At 38.6% G+C, this 17,164-nt stretch overlaps 1 protein-coding gene across 5 annotated transcripts in view; it reads left to right on the forward strand.

Annotated features, from left to right (window-relative positions):
• Window positions 1–17,164, forward strand: part of dync2h1 (dynein cytoplasmic 2 heavy chain 1) — a 493,185-nt gene that overhangs the window by 175,308 nt on the left and 300,713 nt on the right. For all 5 annotated transcript variants that reach the window (XM_063054085.1, XM_063054084.1, XM_063054086.1 and 2 more), the window contains 3 exons: window positions 4,933–5,100; window positions 8,949–9,079; window positions 14,144–14,392. In XM_063054085.1, the coding sequence (XP_062910155.1) occupies window positions 4,933–5,100; window positions 8,949–9,079; window positions 14,144–14,392 (548 nt within the window). The remainder of the gene's footprint in view (window positions 1–4,932; window positions 5,101–8,948; window positions 9,080–14,143; window positions 14,393–17,164) is intronic.

Below are 17,164 nucleotides of genomic sequence, written 5' to 3' on the forward strand. Positions count from 1 at the left end.
TTCGCAGAAACTCCCAGCTATTGCTGCTCTGCTGTCTTTCCTGCAAATGTCCCTTTCCAGTCAACTTCGGCCGTTCCCCTCTCATGCCATTGTAATTTCCTTTATTCCACTGAAACACCGACACATTGGATTTTATTTTTTCCTTCTCAAATTTCAAAGTGAACTCAATCATATTATGATCACTGTTCCCTAAGGGTTCCTTAACCTTAAGTTCTCTTATCACTTCTGGATCATTGTACTACATCTAATCCAGCACAGCGATCCCCTAGTAGGCTCAACAACAAGCTGTTCTAAAAAGCCATCCCTTAGACATTCTACAAATTCTCTCTCTTGAGGTCCTGTACTGACCTGGTTTTCCCAATCCACTTTCATGAAAGATACTAGCACGAGCAGAAGATTGGCTGACTGGCCAAAGGGAAAGAAAGGGAATAAAAGGGATCTTTTCTGGTTGGCTGCCTGTGATTAGTGGTGTTCCACAGAAGTTGTTGTTGAGTCCCCAACTTTTCAGATTATATGTTAGTGATCTCGATGACAGAATTGATGGCTTTGTGGTGAAATTTCCAAATGATACAAAGATAGATAGAAGGGCATATAGTGTCGAAGAAGCAGGAAGTTTGCAGAAGGACTTAGCCAGATTAGGAGAATGGGCAAAGAAGTAAAGGATAGTGTAGAGAAGTTCATGATCATGGACTTCGGTAGAAGGAATAAAGGTGTAGAATATTTTCTAAACGGAGCGAATTCAGAAATTGGAGGTGCAAGCTGACTTGGGAGTCCTTGCACAGGATTCCCTAAAGATTAACTTGCAGGTTGAGGTGATAGTCAGGAAGGCAAATGCAGTGTTAACTTTAATTTATAGAGGACTAGAATATTAAAGCACGGATGTAATGCTGAGATTTTATAAGGCATTAATCAGAGCACATTTGGAGTGTTGTAAGAAAGAATGTACTGTCGTTGGAGATGGTCCAAAGGAGTTTTATGAGAATGATCCCAGGAATGAAAGGATTAATGTGTGAGGAGTGTTTCATGACTCTGGGTTGTACTCGCTGGAGTTTAGAAGAATGAGGGTGGATCTCATTGAAATCTACTGAATATTGAAAGACCTAGATAGATTGGATATGCTGAGGATGTTTCCAATAGTTGGAGAGTCTAGGACCAGAGGGCACAAAAGAAGGACATGCCTTTAGAATACAAATAGAGTTATAGAGTCAATGAACACCACAGCACACAAACAGGCTCTTTGGTCCATCTAGTCCATGCCAAACTATTAATTTGCCTAGTCTCATCAACCTGCTTTCTCAGACCATAGCCATGCATACCCCTCACATGCATGTACCCATCCAAATTTCTCTTAACTGTTGAAATCAAACTGTATCTATCACTTCTGAAGGCAGCTAGTTCTACATTCCCACCACCCTCTGAATTAAAAAGTTACCTCTCATGTTCCACTTAAATATTTCACCTTTCACCCTTAATCCATGTTCTCTAGCTCTGGTCTCACCCAACCTCAGAGGAAAATGTCTGCTTGCATTTACCCTATTTATATTTCATAATTTTGTATACCTCTGTCAACCCCCCCCCTCAGTCTCCTGCTCTCCAGGGGGTAAAGTTCTAACCTATTCAGCCTTGATCTGTAACTCAGACCCTCAAGTCCTGGCAGCATCTTGATAAATTTTCTCTTCACTCTTTAAATCTTATTGACATCTTTCCTTTAGGTAGCTGACAAAACTGGTTAAAAAAATCCCTCTTTCCCTCTTCCTCTATTCCCCTATTCCCCACTCTGACCTTTTACCTCTTCTTTCCTGTCTGTCAATTCCCTTGGGTTCTCCTTCCATTTCTCCTATGGTTCACTTTCCTGTCCTATCAGATCCTTCTTCTCCAGCCCTTGACCTTTCCCACGCACCTAGCTTCACCCATCATCTTCCAGCTAGCCTCCTTCCCCTCCCCCCACGTTCTTTATTCTAGTGTCTTCTTCCTTCCTTTTCTGTCTTGAGGAAGAGTTTCAGATTGAAATCTCGACTATTTATTTTTTTCCATTGATGCTGCCTGACCTGTTGAGTTCCTCCAGCATTTTGTTTGTGTTGCTTTGGATTTCCAGCATCTACAGATTTTCTCACAATATTTCAAATTAAACCTTACCAACTTCTTATACAATTTCAACATAACATCCCAACTCCTGTATTCAGTAATTTGATTTATGAAGGCCAATGTGCTAAGGATGTTTTAAATATCTCTGCCAGGGCCCCTGTAATTTCTGCACTCGCCTCCCACAGGGATGGAGGGAACAACTTGTCAGGCCCTGGGGATTTATCCATCCTAATTTACCTCAAGTTGGTAAACACCTCCTCCTCTATAATCTGTGTACAGTCCCTGACCTCACTGCTGCTTGGTCTCACTTCTATAGTCTCTGTGTCCATCTCCCTAATCAGTTGGTAGCATTGATGTAAAACCAGCATTACAGACTGATTCTCATTGGAATATACTTGCTCTACTTGTGATCAGCAAGACAGCATCTACGTAGTAGATCTAATGCATTTTGGGCTTAAATTGTGTGTGTACATTTTGGATGTTACTTTGGAAACAAACCATCTTTCATTGGGTCCAAACAGTTATACAGTTTCATTTTGTGTCCCATCTGTCCAGAGGAATGGGGGACATGGCTAGTGAGCAATTGTCCTAACTTTCTTCTTGTGAAGATGTAAGCCTAAAGTGCATTAGGAGTGGCATTATAAGACAGTGGTCCCCATCCTCCGGGCAGTGGACCGATACCGGGCCGCGAAGCATGCAAGGGTGCAGTGGTAGCCGGGATGCACCCCGCACATCTTTAAGAAAAAAAGCTGAAATAAACAAGCTAATTAATTTGGTGCCACCCGGTACGTAAATGTCTGCCCAGATCAGAGGCGATTGCCGATTGCATGGAGAGGCCCGGAGGTTGGGGACCACTGTTATAAGAAGCTCAAAATGTTGGGCACCATCAGAAGCCGGTATTAGCTGGGAAATGGTTTCACTGAAAGTTGTATGAATAATGAAATTTTTGAGAGCTGAAGAGATGAAATCATAAGCACAAGACATTCTGTAGATGCTGGAAAACCAGAGTAACTCAGGTCCTGATGAAGGGTCTTGGCCTAAAACATTGATTGCTTATTCCTCTCTGTAGATGCTGTTTGACTTGCTGAGTTCATCATTCTAGCTTTCTGAGTGTGTCCCTCAAGAGCTTAGTAGCCATACTAATTGTGATGCAGGAATGTAAAAATTACTGTAAATTAGTATTGATATTCAGTTAGTACTTACAAACTGTGTGCACTGGACTGCTTGGGGTTTGGTTTTGATCATAAGCAAGTCCAGCTGAAGATCATTGAAAATGTCAATCAGCTCAACTGCCTAGCTGAGCTCCATGGCGACATTTGTGCTCATGTCTTTTAAGGTGGAACGTGCAATATCTAGTGGTGGGCTTTGCCCTCCACAGATGCAGGACACTGGTGAATTGATATTTTAATTTTAAATTTAATTTAAAAATCAAAAAGTTAGAAAAAATAACCTGGTTAACCTGTCCCAATTGTTACAGTTTCCAAAAGTCTGAGTATGGTACATGCAGTGCCACCCAGTGGTTTTATTACATAACTGCATTGATACATACATGCCCCTTTGTCTGGAAAGAAAAATTATACTGGCTTGAAAATCAACAAAACACAGATGTTGGGAATCTAAACTAAATAAGAAAACAGTGGAAATATGCAGCAGGTCAGGCTGTATACATGAATAGAGAAACAGTTAATGTTCCAGGTTAAACGCCTTTTGTCAGACTTGCAGTAACTTGATAATTAGTGGGGTTGAGTGCACTGGGGCAACATGAAAGGAAAGTTCCCTGTGAAATGCTGAAAAGGGAGGAGAGGGAAAGCAGTGTCTTTCCAGGTGGAGCAGTGAGTCACTAGCATTTGTTATAATGTACTAAATTGCATTTTGTGTTGTTTATTTGTTTTGGTATATCCTATGATGCATTATAACAATATCTTGAAAAATCTTCTAAAATATTGCCGTATAATTTGGAGAATATTATATCCTGCTGTTGTTTTGAAATTATTAATTGGTTGTTAAATATAAGTTTTGCAAAATATAAAAAGAAATCATAGAAAAATTCCAGTTCTACATTTGAATTGTAGATTCAATATGTATTTGGGAGGACTAGAGAACAATATTAGGAAAGTAGTGAAATTGAAAATTTTTTCAGAAACTTTTTGCATACTGACTCCAACTTTGGTTCTATATGAAATATTTAGTAGTTTTATGGTATTTGACCAACAAGCCAAAATTACTGAGTGTAAATCCCACCAAGAGATACTGTGGAGCACAATTCAATGAATTTATGCTAATACCAGAAAAATAGCTGTGAATGCTCTTGGATTAATACCAAAGCAGCTCATACATGTCTTTTAGAGAAAGCAGTCTGTCACTGATTCAGTCTGCGAAACAAGTTTCTCTTATAGCAATCAACATAATGCTCCTGGAATGGGTTGAGAGACCAGTTCAGCTGTACAATTAATTTTAACAAAATATATCCACAATCACCTTTGTAAGGCCCTGAAAGTGAGTAATAAAAGTCTGATGCATTTTTATTATGCAGTGTTTCGATGATTATATTTGGATTTGATGGTTTGTGGATTACATGCCCAAATATAATTATATATAGTATATTAGGATTTATTAACTCATTACCTCCTATTATCTGATTCATTAAAATTACTTTTATCATTGATTTGAAATTTTGTTCATTGGATGTACAGTATTTCCCTCACATGGACTTGTATATGCCTGCATCTTTATTCTGATATTCTGATACTGTGGTATGAATCTTCGCAATATCATAGAATGAAAAGATCTTGCTTTTGTGTTTCATTAACATTTTAAAGTTAAAGTTGTTTTCATCATTGGTATTAGCTGAATCACAAACATCAGTGGACCATGTTCTTGAAGTTGTTGCGTATGAGGCACATCGTTTGTTCCGGGATCGTATAGTTGGATCCAAGAATCTAAATATTTTTGACAACATTTTAATATCATTTATTCGAGGAGATTGGGGATCTGATTTACTGGACGACATAATGGGTAATTGTATTTTACATTTTTTTCTGAAATATTAGAAAAATATAGAATAATTATATAAGTGATAGAATAATGGAGGAGAATTTTGGACAAATGTATGCTGCTATAATTTCAGTGTCAAGGTCTCTACTGAACTACGTTTGGATAATGATGGATCTGATGAACTAAGATTACATTTTATATTATGTTCTTTATGAGGTCGTTCATGTTCCTTTTTGGAATATTTCATTATATTTTCTAATAGATTTGTGATTAATATTGTCTCCAGTTTTTATTTTTGTCATTAATGATCATAGCCCAGTTACAAATGGCAATAGTATCAACCTGCCCCATCTGAAGTCTTGTCTTGATTAGATAACTTGGTTTTACCAGTCAACGAGGAACTGAACATTTGGCTAACACTTCAACATTGTGTAGGCACTGCACTGCAGGAGTGTAATTTTTATAGGTTGTTCTTTCAAGGTTCATTTTGTGTATAGTATTTCCCACAATGTCAGTTTGAGAATGCCAGAAAATTCCTTAGTTTTTCTGGGTATTATTCCTTCCTCTACTAACAATGAAACTTATTTACAGTAACTTAAATCAATTTTGAGAAATATTCTAACTTAGTAATTTCCTCATCATTTTAAATGGCTTCCTTAAGTAATGTTCTTTGAATCTCTTGAGATATGTAACAAAATGATATATAGACATTTTTCTTTTCACTTATTAAAACTTTTTGACAAAGATGCAGGTGTGCTACCAATAAACCAGGCTGACAATTATGTTAAAGGAGAAGATTTGTTTTCTTGTGTTTTTTTTTTGCTGCCCAACACCAGTTATGAAGGATTATTTTAATTGTTAAAAAGTGTGTGTCAATAGATTTACCTTAGTTTAACCTCCATTTTATAATTCCAGTAAGTATTTTTAAAGAATTATATTAAGGGACATGAACAGAAGTGGATATCAAATTGTTCGGAGGAAACAAAGTATCTATGAAAAGTCCAGAGAAGGGTTAGGAGGGTGAACATCAAGTTTATAGGTGGAATATAATGTGGGTAAAAGTGAGGTTTTGCTCTTTGGAAAGAAGAATAAAAAAAGCAAAGTATTATTTTAAAGAAATGAGACTACAAAATATTGCAGGATAAAGGGATATGAGGATCCTAGTGAAGGCAACATGAAAGGTAGCAAGATTTAGTGATGTTCATATAATAGTTCATTGCAAGGGCTATGGATTAGCAAAGGTTGTGTCTGCAGTATTATGTACAACTTTGAACTCCAGATTTAGGAAAGAATATGCTTGCATTGGTGATAGGACAGAGAAGGTTCGCTAGGTTTATTGCTAGAATGAAGAAGTGGACTTATGAAGAAAGGATGATTGGATTTGATTTGGTTGTTGTAAAACTCTGATACTCTGACACACTTTGAACTTTGGAGCTAGACTATGGGATGTTATTTCTTTTAATACCTGAGCACTCTTTTAACTTACTAATTTAGATGTTGGACAGTATTTTCCAGTGAACTAGGTGTGATGAAAGGGAGCATGGGTCCCAGCAAATGGAAAGAGCCTGTGGAAACCAGGGCCCAGGTGAGCAGAAGGGGAGAGTGGGACCCAGGATCTGGCTGAGTGGAAAGGGAACATGGGCTCTTGGGCCTGGTGTGATAGAGATGGTGTGGAAACTTGGGCCCTGGAATTCTGGAATCAGCTTGGGAATTGGGGCCCTGGTAAATGAAAAGGTGTGTGGCAAAAATTATCTGGTGAGGCAGATGCTGAGCCATCAGGATTTCTGAATAGTTGAATAGTGTATTATCAGAGTTTTACTATACTCATAGGAGCTTAGGAGAATGAGAGATGATCTTATTGGACCATAAGAGATTCTGTATTTATAGAGTGAATGTTGAGAACCTTTCTTCTGAAAGGGTACCTAGAACCAGGGAAAAAAAATAGCAAACAAAATAAAATCTGCAGACGTCGGAAATCCAAGCAACATACACAAAATGCTGGAGGAACTCAGCAGGCCAGGCAACATCCATGGTAAAGAGTACAGTTGACATTTCTGACCGAGACCCTTCACCAGTCCTGCTGATGTGTCTCAGCCCGAAACGTCAACTATACTCTTTTCCATAAATTCCATAGATGCTGCCTGGCCTGTTGAGTTCCTCCAGCATTTTGTGTGTGTAGCTTATTTGGAATGAGAGTCATCCATTTATGATGGAAGTGAGGAGGAATTCCTTCTGAGAGTGTTGTGACTTTTTGGAATTCTCTACCACAGAGAGCTATGAAGGCAGATTCATTGAATATAGTTTGGACAATGGTAGATAAACCTCTGGGCTTCAGTGTATATTTTTCTAAAATAGGAGAAGCAGGATTTTCAAAGTTCATCCACTTTATTGAGAGAAAGAAGTGCATGCTCTGGATGACTGGAAGATTGCTTATGTCACTCCTCTCTTCTAGAAAGGAGGGAAACAGAAGAAAGGAAATTATAGGCCAGTTAGCCTGACTTCAGTTGTTGGGAAGATGTTGGAGTCCATTATTAAGGATGAGGTTTCGGGGTACTTGGAGGTACATGATAAAGTAGGCCAAAGTCAGCTTGGTTTCCTTGAGGGGAAAGCTTGCCTGACAAATCTGTTAGAATTATTTGAGGAAATGACAGGCAGGATAGACAAAGGAAAGTTGGTGGGTGTTGTTTACTTGGAATTTCAGAAGGCTTTTGACAAGGTACCATGCATGAGGCTGCTTACCAAGACAAGAATCCATAGTATTCCTCTGGATAGAAGATCGGCTGACTGGCAGGAGGCAAAGAGTCAGAATAAAGGTGGCCTATTCTGGTTGGCTGCCGGAGACAAGTGGTGTTCCACAAGGGCTGGTATTGGGATCACTTCTTTTGACATTATATGTCAAAGATTTGGATGACAAAATTGATGGCTTTGTGTTTAAGTTTGCAGATAATACAAAGAAAGGTAGAGGGCCAGGTAGTATTGAGGAAGCAGGGAGTCTGCAGAAGGACTTGGACAAGTTGGGAGAATGGGCAAAGAAATGGCAGGTGGAATGTAGTGTGAGGAAGTATATGCTCATGCACTTTGTTAGAAGGAATATAGACTTAGATTATTTTCTAAAAAGGGAGAAAATTCAAAAATCAAAGGTGCAGAGAGAGACTTGGGAGCCCTTGTGCAGGATTCCCTAAAAGTTAACTTGCAGATTGAGTCGGTGGTAAGGAAGCAAATACAATATTACCATTCATTTTGAGAGGACTAGAATATAAGAGCAAGGATGTGATGCTGAGATTTTTTAAGGCATTGGTCAGACTGCACCTGGATTACTGTGAGCAGTTTAGGGTCCCTTTTCGAAGAAAAGAGGTGCTGACATTGCACAGGGTCCAGAGGAAGTTCACGAGAATGATTCAGGGGATGAACCTGCTGGAGTTTAGAAGAATGAGGGGGGGATCTCATTGAAATCTATTGAATATTGGAAGGCCTAGACAGAGTGGATGTGGAGAGAATGTTTCCTGTTTTTGAGTGAGTCTAGGACCAGAGGGCACAGCTTCAGAATAGAGGGACATCATTTAGGACAGAGATGAGAAGGAATTTCTTCAGCCAGAACATGATGAATCTGTGGAAATCATTGCAATGCATTGCCATGGATAGCCTTTGAGACCAAATCATTTAAAGCAGAGGTTGATAGATTCTTGGTTAGTCAGGGTGTCAAACATTGTGGGGAGAAGGCAGGAGAATGGGGTTAAGAGTGATAATAAATCAGCCATGATGGAATGGTAGAGCAGACTCGCTGGGCCAAGTGGCCTAATTCTGCTCCTATGTCTTATGGTCCTGTGGTCTTATGTTAAAACTTCTGATTATTTTTTGTTTGTGTGAAGATTCATTTTATGTAACCTGGGGAGCTCGGCATGAAGCTGGCTCTATGACTGCCCCGGACCAGCCATTACCTCCTTATGGAAAGATGCTGGGAAAGTTAAATTCTTCTGACTTGAAGGATGTTATCCAAAAGGTACTGTTTTCTTGGTTGTATTACAAGCTTTATTATTGAATAGCATTTTTAAATTGTTACATTTAAATAACCAACATATTTACAAAATCATAATCTAGTAAAGGTAAGTCTGAATGGCTTTTTGAAGGGAAAATCCTATCATACAAATTCATGACATATGAAATGCTGGTAGGTGAAAGTAGCATTTATGGAGAGGCATAAACAGTTGACAAAGCCTTTATCAATACCAGAAAGGAAAGGGGAAAAAAAAACAGAATAAGAAGATGGAGGGAGGGGAAGGAGTACAGTACAAGCTGGCAGGTGATAGGGGAAGCCAGATGAAGGGGAAGGTAGGTTAGTTGGGGAAGGATGAGAGAAGTGAGAAGCTGGGAGCTTATAGGTGGGAAAGTTAAAGGGCTGAAGAAGGAATCTGATAGGAGAGGAGAGTGGACCATAGGAGAATGGGAAGCAGAAGGGTCATTAGAGGGAAGTCATAGGCAGGTGAGGAGAAAAGAAGGAGCAGGAATAGGAAATGGAAAAGAGGAGGGGGGGGGGGGGAAATTACCAGAAGTTAGAGAAATCAACATTTATGCTGTTAGGTTGGATGCTACCCAGATAGAATATGAGATATTGCTCCTGCAATCTGAGAGATGCCTCATCATTGCAGTAGAGGAGGACATGGACTGACATGTTGAAGTGTGAGTGAGCAGTGGAATTAAAATGGCTGGCCACAGGGGAATCCTGTCTATTGTGGACAGAGCAAAGGTGCTCAACAAAACGGTTCCCCAATCTATGTCACATCTCACTGATGTAAAGGAGCCACACTGGGAGCACCAGATACAGTGGATGACCTTGACAGGCTTACAGGTGAAGTGTTGTCTCATCTGTAAAGACTGTTTGGGACTCTCATTGGTGGTGAGGGAGGAGGTGAGCTGGCAGGTGTAGCTCTTAATGCTGCTTGCAAGGATAAGTGCCAGGAGGGAGATCAGTGCGGAGTGAAGGGAGAGAGCAATCTCTGCAGAAAGCAGAGAGTGGAGGGGAGGAAGGTAAAGATTTGTTTAGTGGTAGGATCCCATTGAAGATGGCAGAAGTTGAGGAGAATGGTGTGTTGGATGTGGAAGCTTGTGGGAATAAACTATTGTGTAATTTCCGGGGCATTTCTGAGAACAGGTAAGAGTCAATTAATTTGGTTGGTTGCAAGTCAAACTTAAGCTAGACTGTGCAGTGTTGACAGATGTTCTCCACTCAATAACATTAGTGAACCAGACATTTTTTCCAAGTCACAATTACACATTTTATTCCAAATCCAACCTCCCAGTCAACCTCAATCCACTGTAAATTGCCTACTGTTGAAACATATCCACGGTGCTACACTCATCTCTGGAGTATCTGGACTATGGTTGAATAGACAAGATTACTGCAATTTAATTTTTACTGGACTTCCAAAACAATCTATTGACAATTTTTATCTCCTCAAAATGCTGCTGCTTGACTTTTGACCAAAACCAGGATGAAGGAGCATATCGATCTGATCCTAGCTACATTGCATTGGTGTCCTGTATCTCTTACTACCTCTTCTTTCAGTTAGTCCTGACGAAGGGTCTCGGCCCAAAACGTTGACTGTACCTCTTCCTAGAGATGCTGCCTGGCCTGCTGCGTTCACCAGCATTTTTTATGTGTGTTGCTTGTCCACCATTTAGTCTACTCAGATCATGGGGATGTCTTTCATGGAGGGTCATGCTCTTCCATTGGTTAACTTTTTCTTCAATAGTAATAATGTGTTCATTTTTCTAGGTTGTTGTCTCATTTAAGTTTAGTGGTGTATACTTCTTATCAGAATTCATATGCTTGCGTGGAGTGCTGATTCTTGTTTTCGTTGATGAAAGTATATCCTTAGAACTTTTATCTGACTAAGCTTTATTATTATTATTAAAGACACCTGCTTAAAACTTCTGTTTATTGAATACAGCTCCACCTTCCATACTACAATTCCAAGCAAATTCACCTCCAACCCCTCGACCTGGTTTTCAACACTTCCCTTTGCAACTGAATACTTAACTTACTGGCCAACAGGCCATTAGTAGCGACAGGCAGCTATACCTCCACTGTGTTTATCCTGAGCCCCCTCCTCTACTCCCTATACACTCACAACTGCATTATCAGATTCTGTTTCAAACTCCATCTACAAGTTTGCAGATGACATCACCATAGTGGACTGAATCTCTAATACCAATGAGTTGAAGTATAGGAAGGAGAAGGAGAGCCTAGTGACATGATATCATTACGACAGCATTTCCTTCAATGTTATCAAAATGAGCTGATTATTGCAATAAGTAGGGGGGACAATGCAATTTTCATACAAGGTGCTGACATTGAGATGGTTGAAAGCTTCAAATTCCTAGGAGTGAACATCACCAAAAGACTGTCCTGGTCCAACCATATAGATGTCTCAGCCAGGAAAGTGCACCAGCGTTCCTACTACCTCAGTAGGTAAAGAAATTTTGCACATCCCATTTGACCTTCACCTATTTTTATTGATGCAGAATGGAAGGCATTCTATTCAACTGCTTCTTGGCTTGGTATAGCAATTGCTCTGCCCGTGACCATAAAAAAACTGCAGAGAGAGGTATGAACATAGCTCAGGAAATCACAAAAACCATCTTCCCCTCCGTGGATTCTGTCCACACTTCTTGATGCTTCAGTAAAGCAGCTAACATAATCAAAGAGCCCTGACCTACCCCAGATATTATCGTTTCTGCACCCTCCTGATGGGCAGGCGATGCAAATACCTGAAAGCCCATGCTACCAGGCTCCAGGACAGCTTCTGTCCTGTTATAAAACTATTGAGTAGTCCCCTTGTACAATATGATGGACTCTCGACTTCACAATTTACCTCTTTATGGCCTTGCACCTTATTGTCTTGCTGTATTGCACTTCTTCTTTAAATGTAACACTTTATTCCACATTCTGTTATTGTTTTCCCTTCCACTACCTCAGTCACTGTTGTATATGGATGGCATGCAAAACATGTGACAATAATAAACCAATTTATTCCAATGTTCAACCTTCTCTATTGGTGGAGCAAAAGAAGGAAAGGCTGTTATTGATGTTTACACTTTAAATGCCTTTCTGAAACACACACTGCCTCCGGTTGTGTGAATAACCAAATGTTCCAGTGAGTAGTTGGAGATTAAACGTGCATGGGTCTGCTCAGTGTATGTTTGTCTTATCTAAATTTTTCACAGGAGAGCATAATTAAAAACTGAGGAAATATTACTTCCAATATTAACTTCAGCAGAAGTGTATTAGGTTAATTAACAAAGGCATTCCATTGCCTGCCTAATGTACCTTCCAAAGAGCGAGCCAAATTATATATGAAGAAAAGTGCATTATGTTAATTCACCTAACCTTCGAAAAATAGCCCTATTTAGATTCTTTTAAGCAAACTGCAACAAGATTTTTGACAACTAAATTAATAGCGCCGTTAAATTATTGATGATTTGAAGTGTTTAAATTTGGAGGACTAAATTGATCTTAGAGTAGGTTAAAAGATAGGCACAACATCATGGGCTGCAGGGCCTGTACTGTGCTGTAATGTTCTATGTTTTTAAAAATCTGAGCCTTAAAAGTTTTGTAGGTTTTTCCATAAGGTGCAATTTCTTAATTTGTGAGTGAATGTCATTTACAAGTTTAGAGGTATCTAATATCTGCTTGCTTCTGTTCCGCAAGAAGATTTAAAATTGCTTCTGAAACATTTGTTTTGACACAATTTAAGAAAGCCTCTTTCAGGTACATTTTTGGGACAGATGACTCATAAATTTTATCAGTCAGAATAATTTTTAGCCTGCCATTCAATGCACAAAGTGGTGATAATTTCAGCTAAGCCATTGGTTTGGTATTTCTAGTTTGCATTTTCCAGCAATGAATGCATGAGTTTTCTTGCCATCTCTCTTGTGCAGTTTTTGATACAAAATGCATTATCCCTCAATTTAGTAATATTGTTCTTACATGAATTTCAATGACCAGATCATTATGTATTTAGAAACTTCCTTACAAGGTTCTTCATTCGTGATCATAGTGAGTGAATTACTTCCACTTTTATGTTTGCTGCTGTATATGTGGAGGTGGAGGAAATTGAGTACAGAGCTCATTCACTACATTTCCTTTATTATCGCTGTTATTTTCTCAAAGAAACTTGTGTAGTCTTCTCTTGTTTTAGCAATAGCTTAGTAACTAAATTTCATTTACAAGCCCAGCAGTCAACTAGCAAGTAAAGTTAAGCTAACTTGGTTGTAATTTCTCATCTTGTTTTTGTTCCCTTTTTAGAACTTAGCCCACTTCAGTTCTTGAAAGATCTTTCATTTTTACAGAATTTCCTAAAATTCTAGACGGAAGGTTCATATTTTCTTTATGAACTTCCTTTGGAATATTAGGATATATGTAATCAGGAACGCACAGTTCAACTGTTGGTGAGGAAATATTAGCATCTTTGGGCTCTGCTTTTTGGATCTTCTATTATATAGCCCATTCACATCACTGTGAGGAAAAATCATATTTTTGACTAAGTTATATTCCTGTGAATGACTAGGTAATTTATAATTGCTGCTGTAAAATGCAGTATTTAGTCGAGAGAAACCAGAAAGTTATATGAATCTTAGTGCATGAAGAAGTTCAGGCATTGTTGCTACTGTTGGTACAGCATGGTAAATAAAATATTGTGTTGAAGAGGTTCATGTGTGCAGCTCCACTTGGTGTAAATAACAGATTAGGAAACCTTTGGTTACACAATAAATAATTTACTATCTGACTTATATAAATGTACATCAAGTATACATTTGTATCATGCTAGTAAGAATGACATTTTGCACAAATTATACAATAGGATCTAAATTGTATAAACTTGCCTGAGAGTCATTGACAAGTCAGAAACTGTAAATCATTAACCCAGATATATTGTTGATATATTTAATCTAATAGTAATCCTTGTAATTTATTGTCTGTTACAGCTAGTGTATATGGTGCAATACATGGCATTTTATAAGTGCAGAATTATTTTACGATCAACTTTTCAATTTTTCCTAATAGGGTATTGTTCAGTATGGAAGAGACAACAGGGAGATGGATATTTTGCTTTTCCATGAAGTTTTGGATTACATGGCAAGAATAGACCGAGTGCTGAGCTGTCCTGGAGGCTCGCTGCTACTAGCAGGACGAAGTGGTGTAGGTCGTAGGACGGCCACCTGTGTGGTCAGTCACATGCATGGAGCAATATTATTTACACCAAAAATTTCTAGAGGATATGAGATCAAGCAGTTCAAAACTGATTTAAAACATGTAAGTAAGAGCATATTATTTATTAATTTAAGTAGAAGACTTGTGTTGCCATGAAATACATGTAAATAATTTTGTTAACTTACCATATAGGCTGATGTTCACAATAGTGGTGATACTTACTTGTTTTTAAGTGATTATAGATAATTTACACTTAAGTGCATTAAATTGATACCATTATATACAAAGATGTGTTGTACTTTCTTAAGAACTGTGGGACCACCATTTATTATATAAAAAAAACAAAGGTAAACTATCAACAATAGACTTTTGGATTCACTTTCAATTGATTTTCCATTTGGATAATCCAAATGGTTATATTTCATTAGGAGTTCGAGGAGATTTGGTTTGTCAACTAAAACACTCAAACTTCTATAAATGTACTGTGGAGAGCATTCTGACTGACTTATCACCGTCTGGTATAACGAGAGTGGGGGGCGTGGGGTGGTGGTCACTGCACAAGATCGAAGTAAATTGCAAAAACTTGTAAAATTATGAGTCAACTCCATCATGGATGCTAGCCTCCGTAGTATCCAAGACAACTTCAAGGAGTGGCATCAATTATTAAGGATCCCCACCATCCAGGACATGCCTTCTCATTTTTACCGTTGGGAAGGAGTTACAGAAGCATGAAGGCACACACTCAGTGATTCAAAAACAGCTTCTTTCTCTCTGCTATCCGATTTCTAAATAGGCATTGAACCCATGACACTACCTGGCTACGTTTTTATTAAATTTTTTTGCACTATTTATTTTGACTTAACTATTTAATAGACTTACATAAACTTACTGTAATTCAGTTCCTTGTCTCCATATTTATTTGTAATGTATTTCATTAGACTGCTGCTGTAAAGTTAACAATTTCACGACATACCTAGTGATATTAAACCTGATTCTGATTCTGATTCATTGGTGCCTTCTGGATACACACAATAGTTAGTATAGTGTTAATGTTCTATAATGACATCCACATCCTTTTACTGTCAGCAGTAATTAAATTTCATTTCATTCAAGAAAAAAGCATTCTGATCATATGATCGCTTCTCACTTCATTGTTTTTTCTGTTAATTTAAATGAAATTAATCCTTTCTAGTTATTTTAATTGAAGAGATTAACAATTCCTTCTTCAGGGTTTTTCTGTTTGTTATTGCAGTTTAATTCATGACACATTTTTTGTATTTTCATCAATTAATTACTAAAATTTCTTTTTTTAATAAAAGCAATATATTTCCTCTTTCCTTATGAAATACCTCTGCATTTTTTTTACGTAAAATTATGTAAAAAAGCAGGGACACCATTCAGAGCCTTCCTGCAGAACTGAACAGTATGCAGTGATTCCAGGATTATATTATACACATAGAATCATATAGCATAGAAATAGGCCAGTGGGCACACTAAATCCCTGTCAACCATGAAGTATCTATTTATACTAAACCATTTAGCAGAACTTGAACCATAATCTACCATGCTTTGGAGATTCAAGCAGTCATGCAGATGATTCTTAGAGCTTGTCAGAATACCTGCCTCCACCATCTACTCAGGCAGTACATTCCAGATTGCAATCACTGTCAGGATGAAAAAAATCTTCTTCAAATCCCTTCTGAATTTCTTACCTCTCAGGTTAAACCTATGTTCTTCAACCTTAAATGCATTTGCTATGAAAAAAATTACCACCTATCCTCTCTAATCCCCATAATTTTGTATACCTCTGCAAGTTTCCCTCCTCAGCCTGTCCCCTGCTCCAAAAGAAACAAGCCCAGCCTACTCATTTTCTCCTTAAATCTGAAACACTCCAACTCAGTCACCATCCTTATGAATCTCCCTGTATTCTGTCCAAATGGGCACACAATATTCCAGGCATGGCTTAATCAGCATTTTATGAAGTTGTACCAACACCTTCCTGCTCATATTCTGTAAGGCAAGCAGCCTGTATGCCTTCTTCATTACCCTATTTATCTTGTGCTGTCACCTTCAGGGATCTTTAGACTAATACAGTGAAGTCCTTTCCTTCTCAATGCTCTCTGTGTATGTGTATGGCAGAGGGAAAGAATTTGTTCCAGAGTTGTTGAGTGTGCGCCTTCAGGCTTCTGTACCTCCTGACTAATTTGACTACTCTCTGCAGTTTATTTGGATCCTGTGCAGTACCCTCCCCCACACCACACCCCCATACCAGACGGTGATGCAGCCAGTGTCAGAATGCTCTCCATGGTATATTTGTAGAAATTTTCGAGTGTTTAGGTGACGTTCCAAATCTCCTCAAACTTCAAGTGAAATATAGTTGCTGCCTTGCCTTCTTTATAGCTGCATCGATATGCTGGGACCAGGTTAAGTCCTCAGAGATATTAACACCCAGGAACTTGAAATTGTTCACTCTCTTCATTTCTGCTCCCTCTATAAGGATTGGTGCGTGTTACCTCATCTCCATTCTGAAGTCCACAATCAGCTCTTTGGTCTTACTGACGTGGAGTGTAATGTTGTTGCTCTGACTCCATCTATAAACTTGCTGATAATACAACCATTGTTGGCAGAATCTCAGATGTTGACAAGGGGGCATACAGGAGCAAGATATACCAGCTCAACTAGCTGGTATATCTTGCTCCTGTATGCCCTCTTGTCAACATCTGAGATTCTGCCAACAATGGTTGTATTATCAGCAAGTTTATAGATGGCATTTGAGCTGTGCCTAGCTTCACAGTCATGTATGTAGAGAGAGTAGAGCAGTGGGCTAAGCGCACATCCCTGAGGTGCACTAGTGTTGATTGACAGCTACAATTT

The sequence above is a fragment of the Mobula hypostoma genome, chromosome 7 (assembly GCF_963921235.1).
Source record: "Mobula hypostoma chromosome 7, sMobHyp1.1, whole genome shotgun sequence".
Lineage (NCBI taxonomy): Eukaryota > Metazoa > Chordata > Chondrichthyes > Myliobatiformes > Myliobatidae > Mobula > Mobula hypostoma.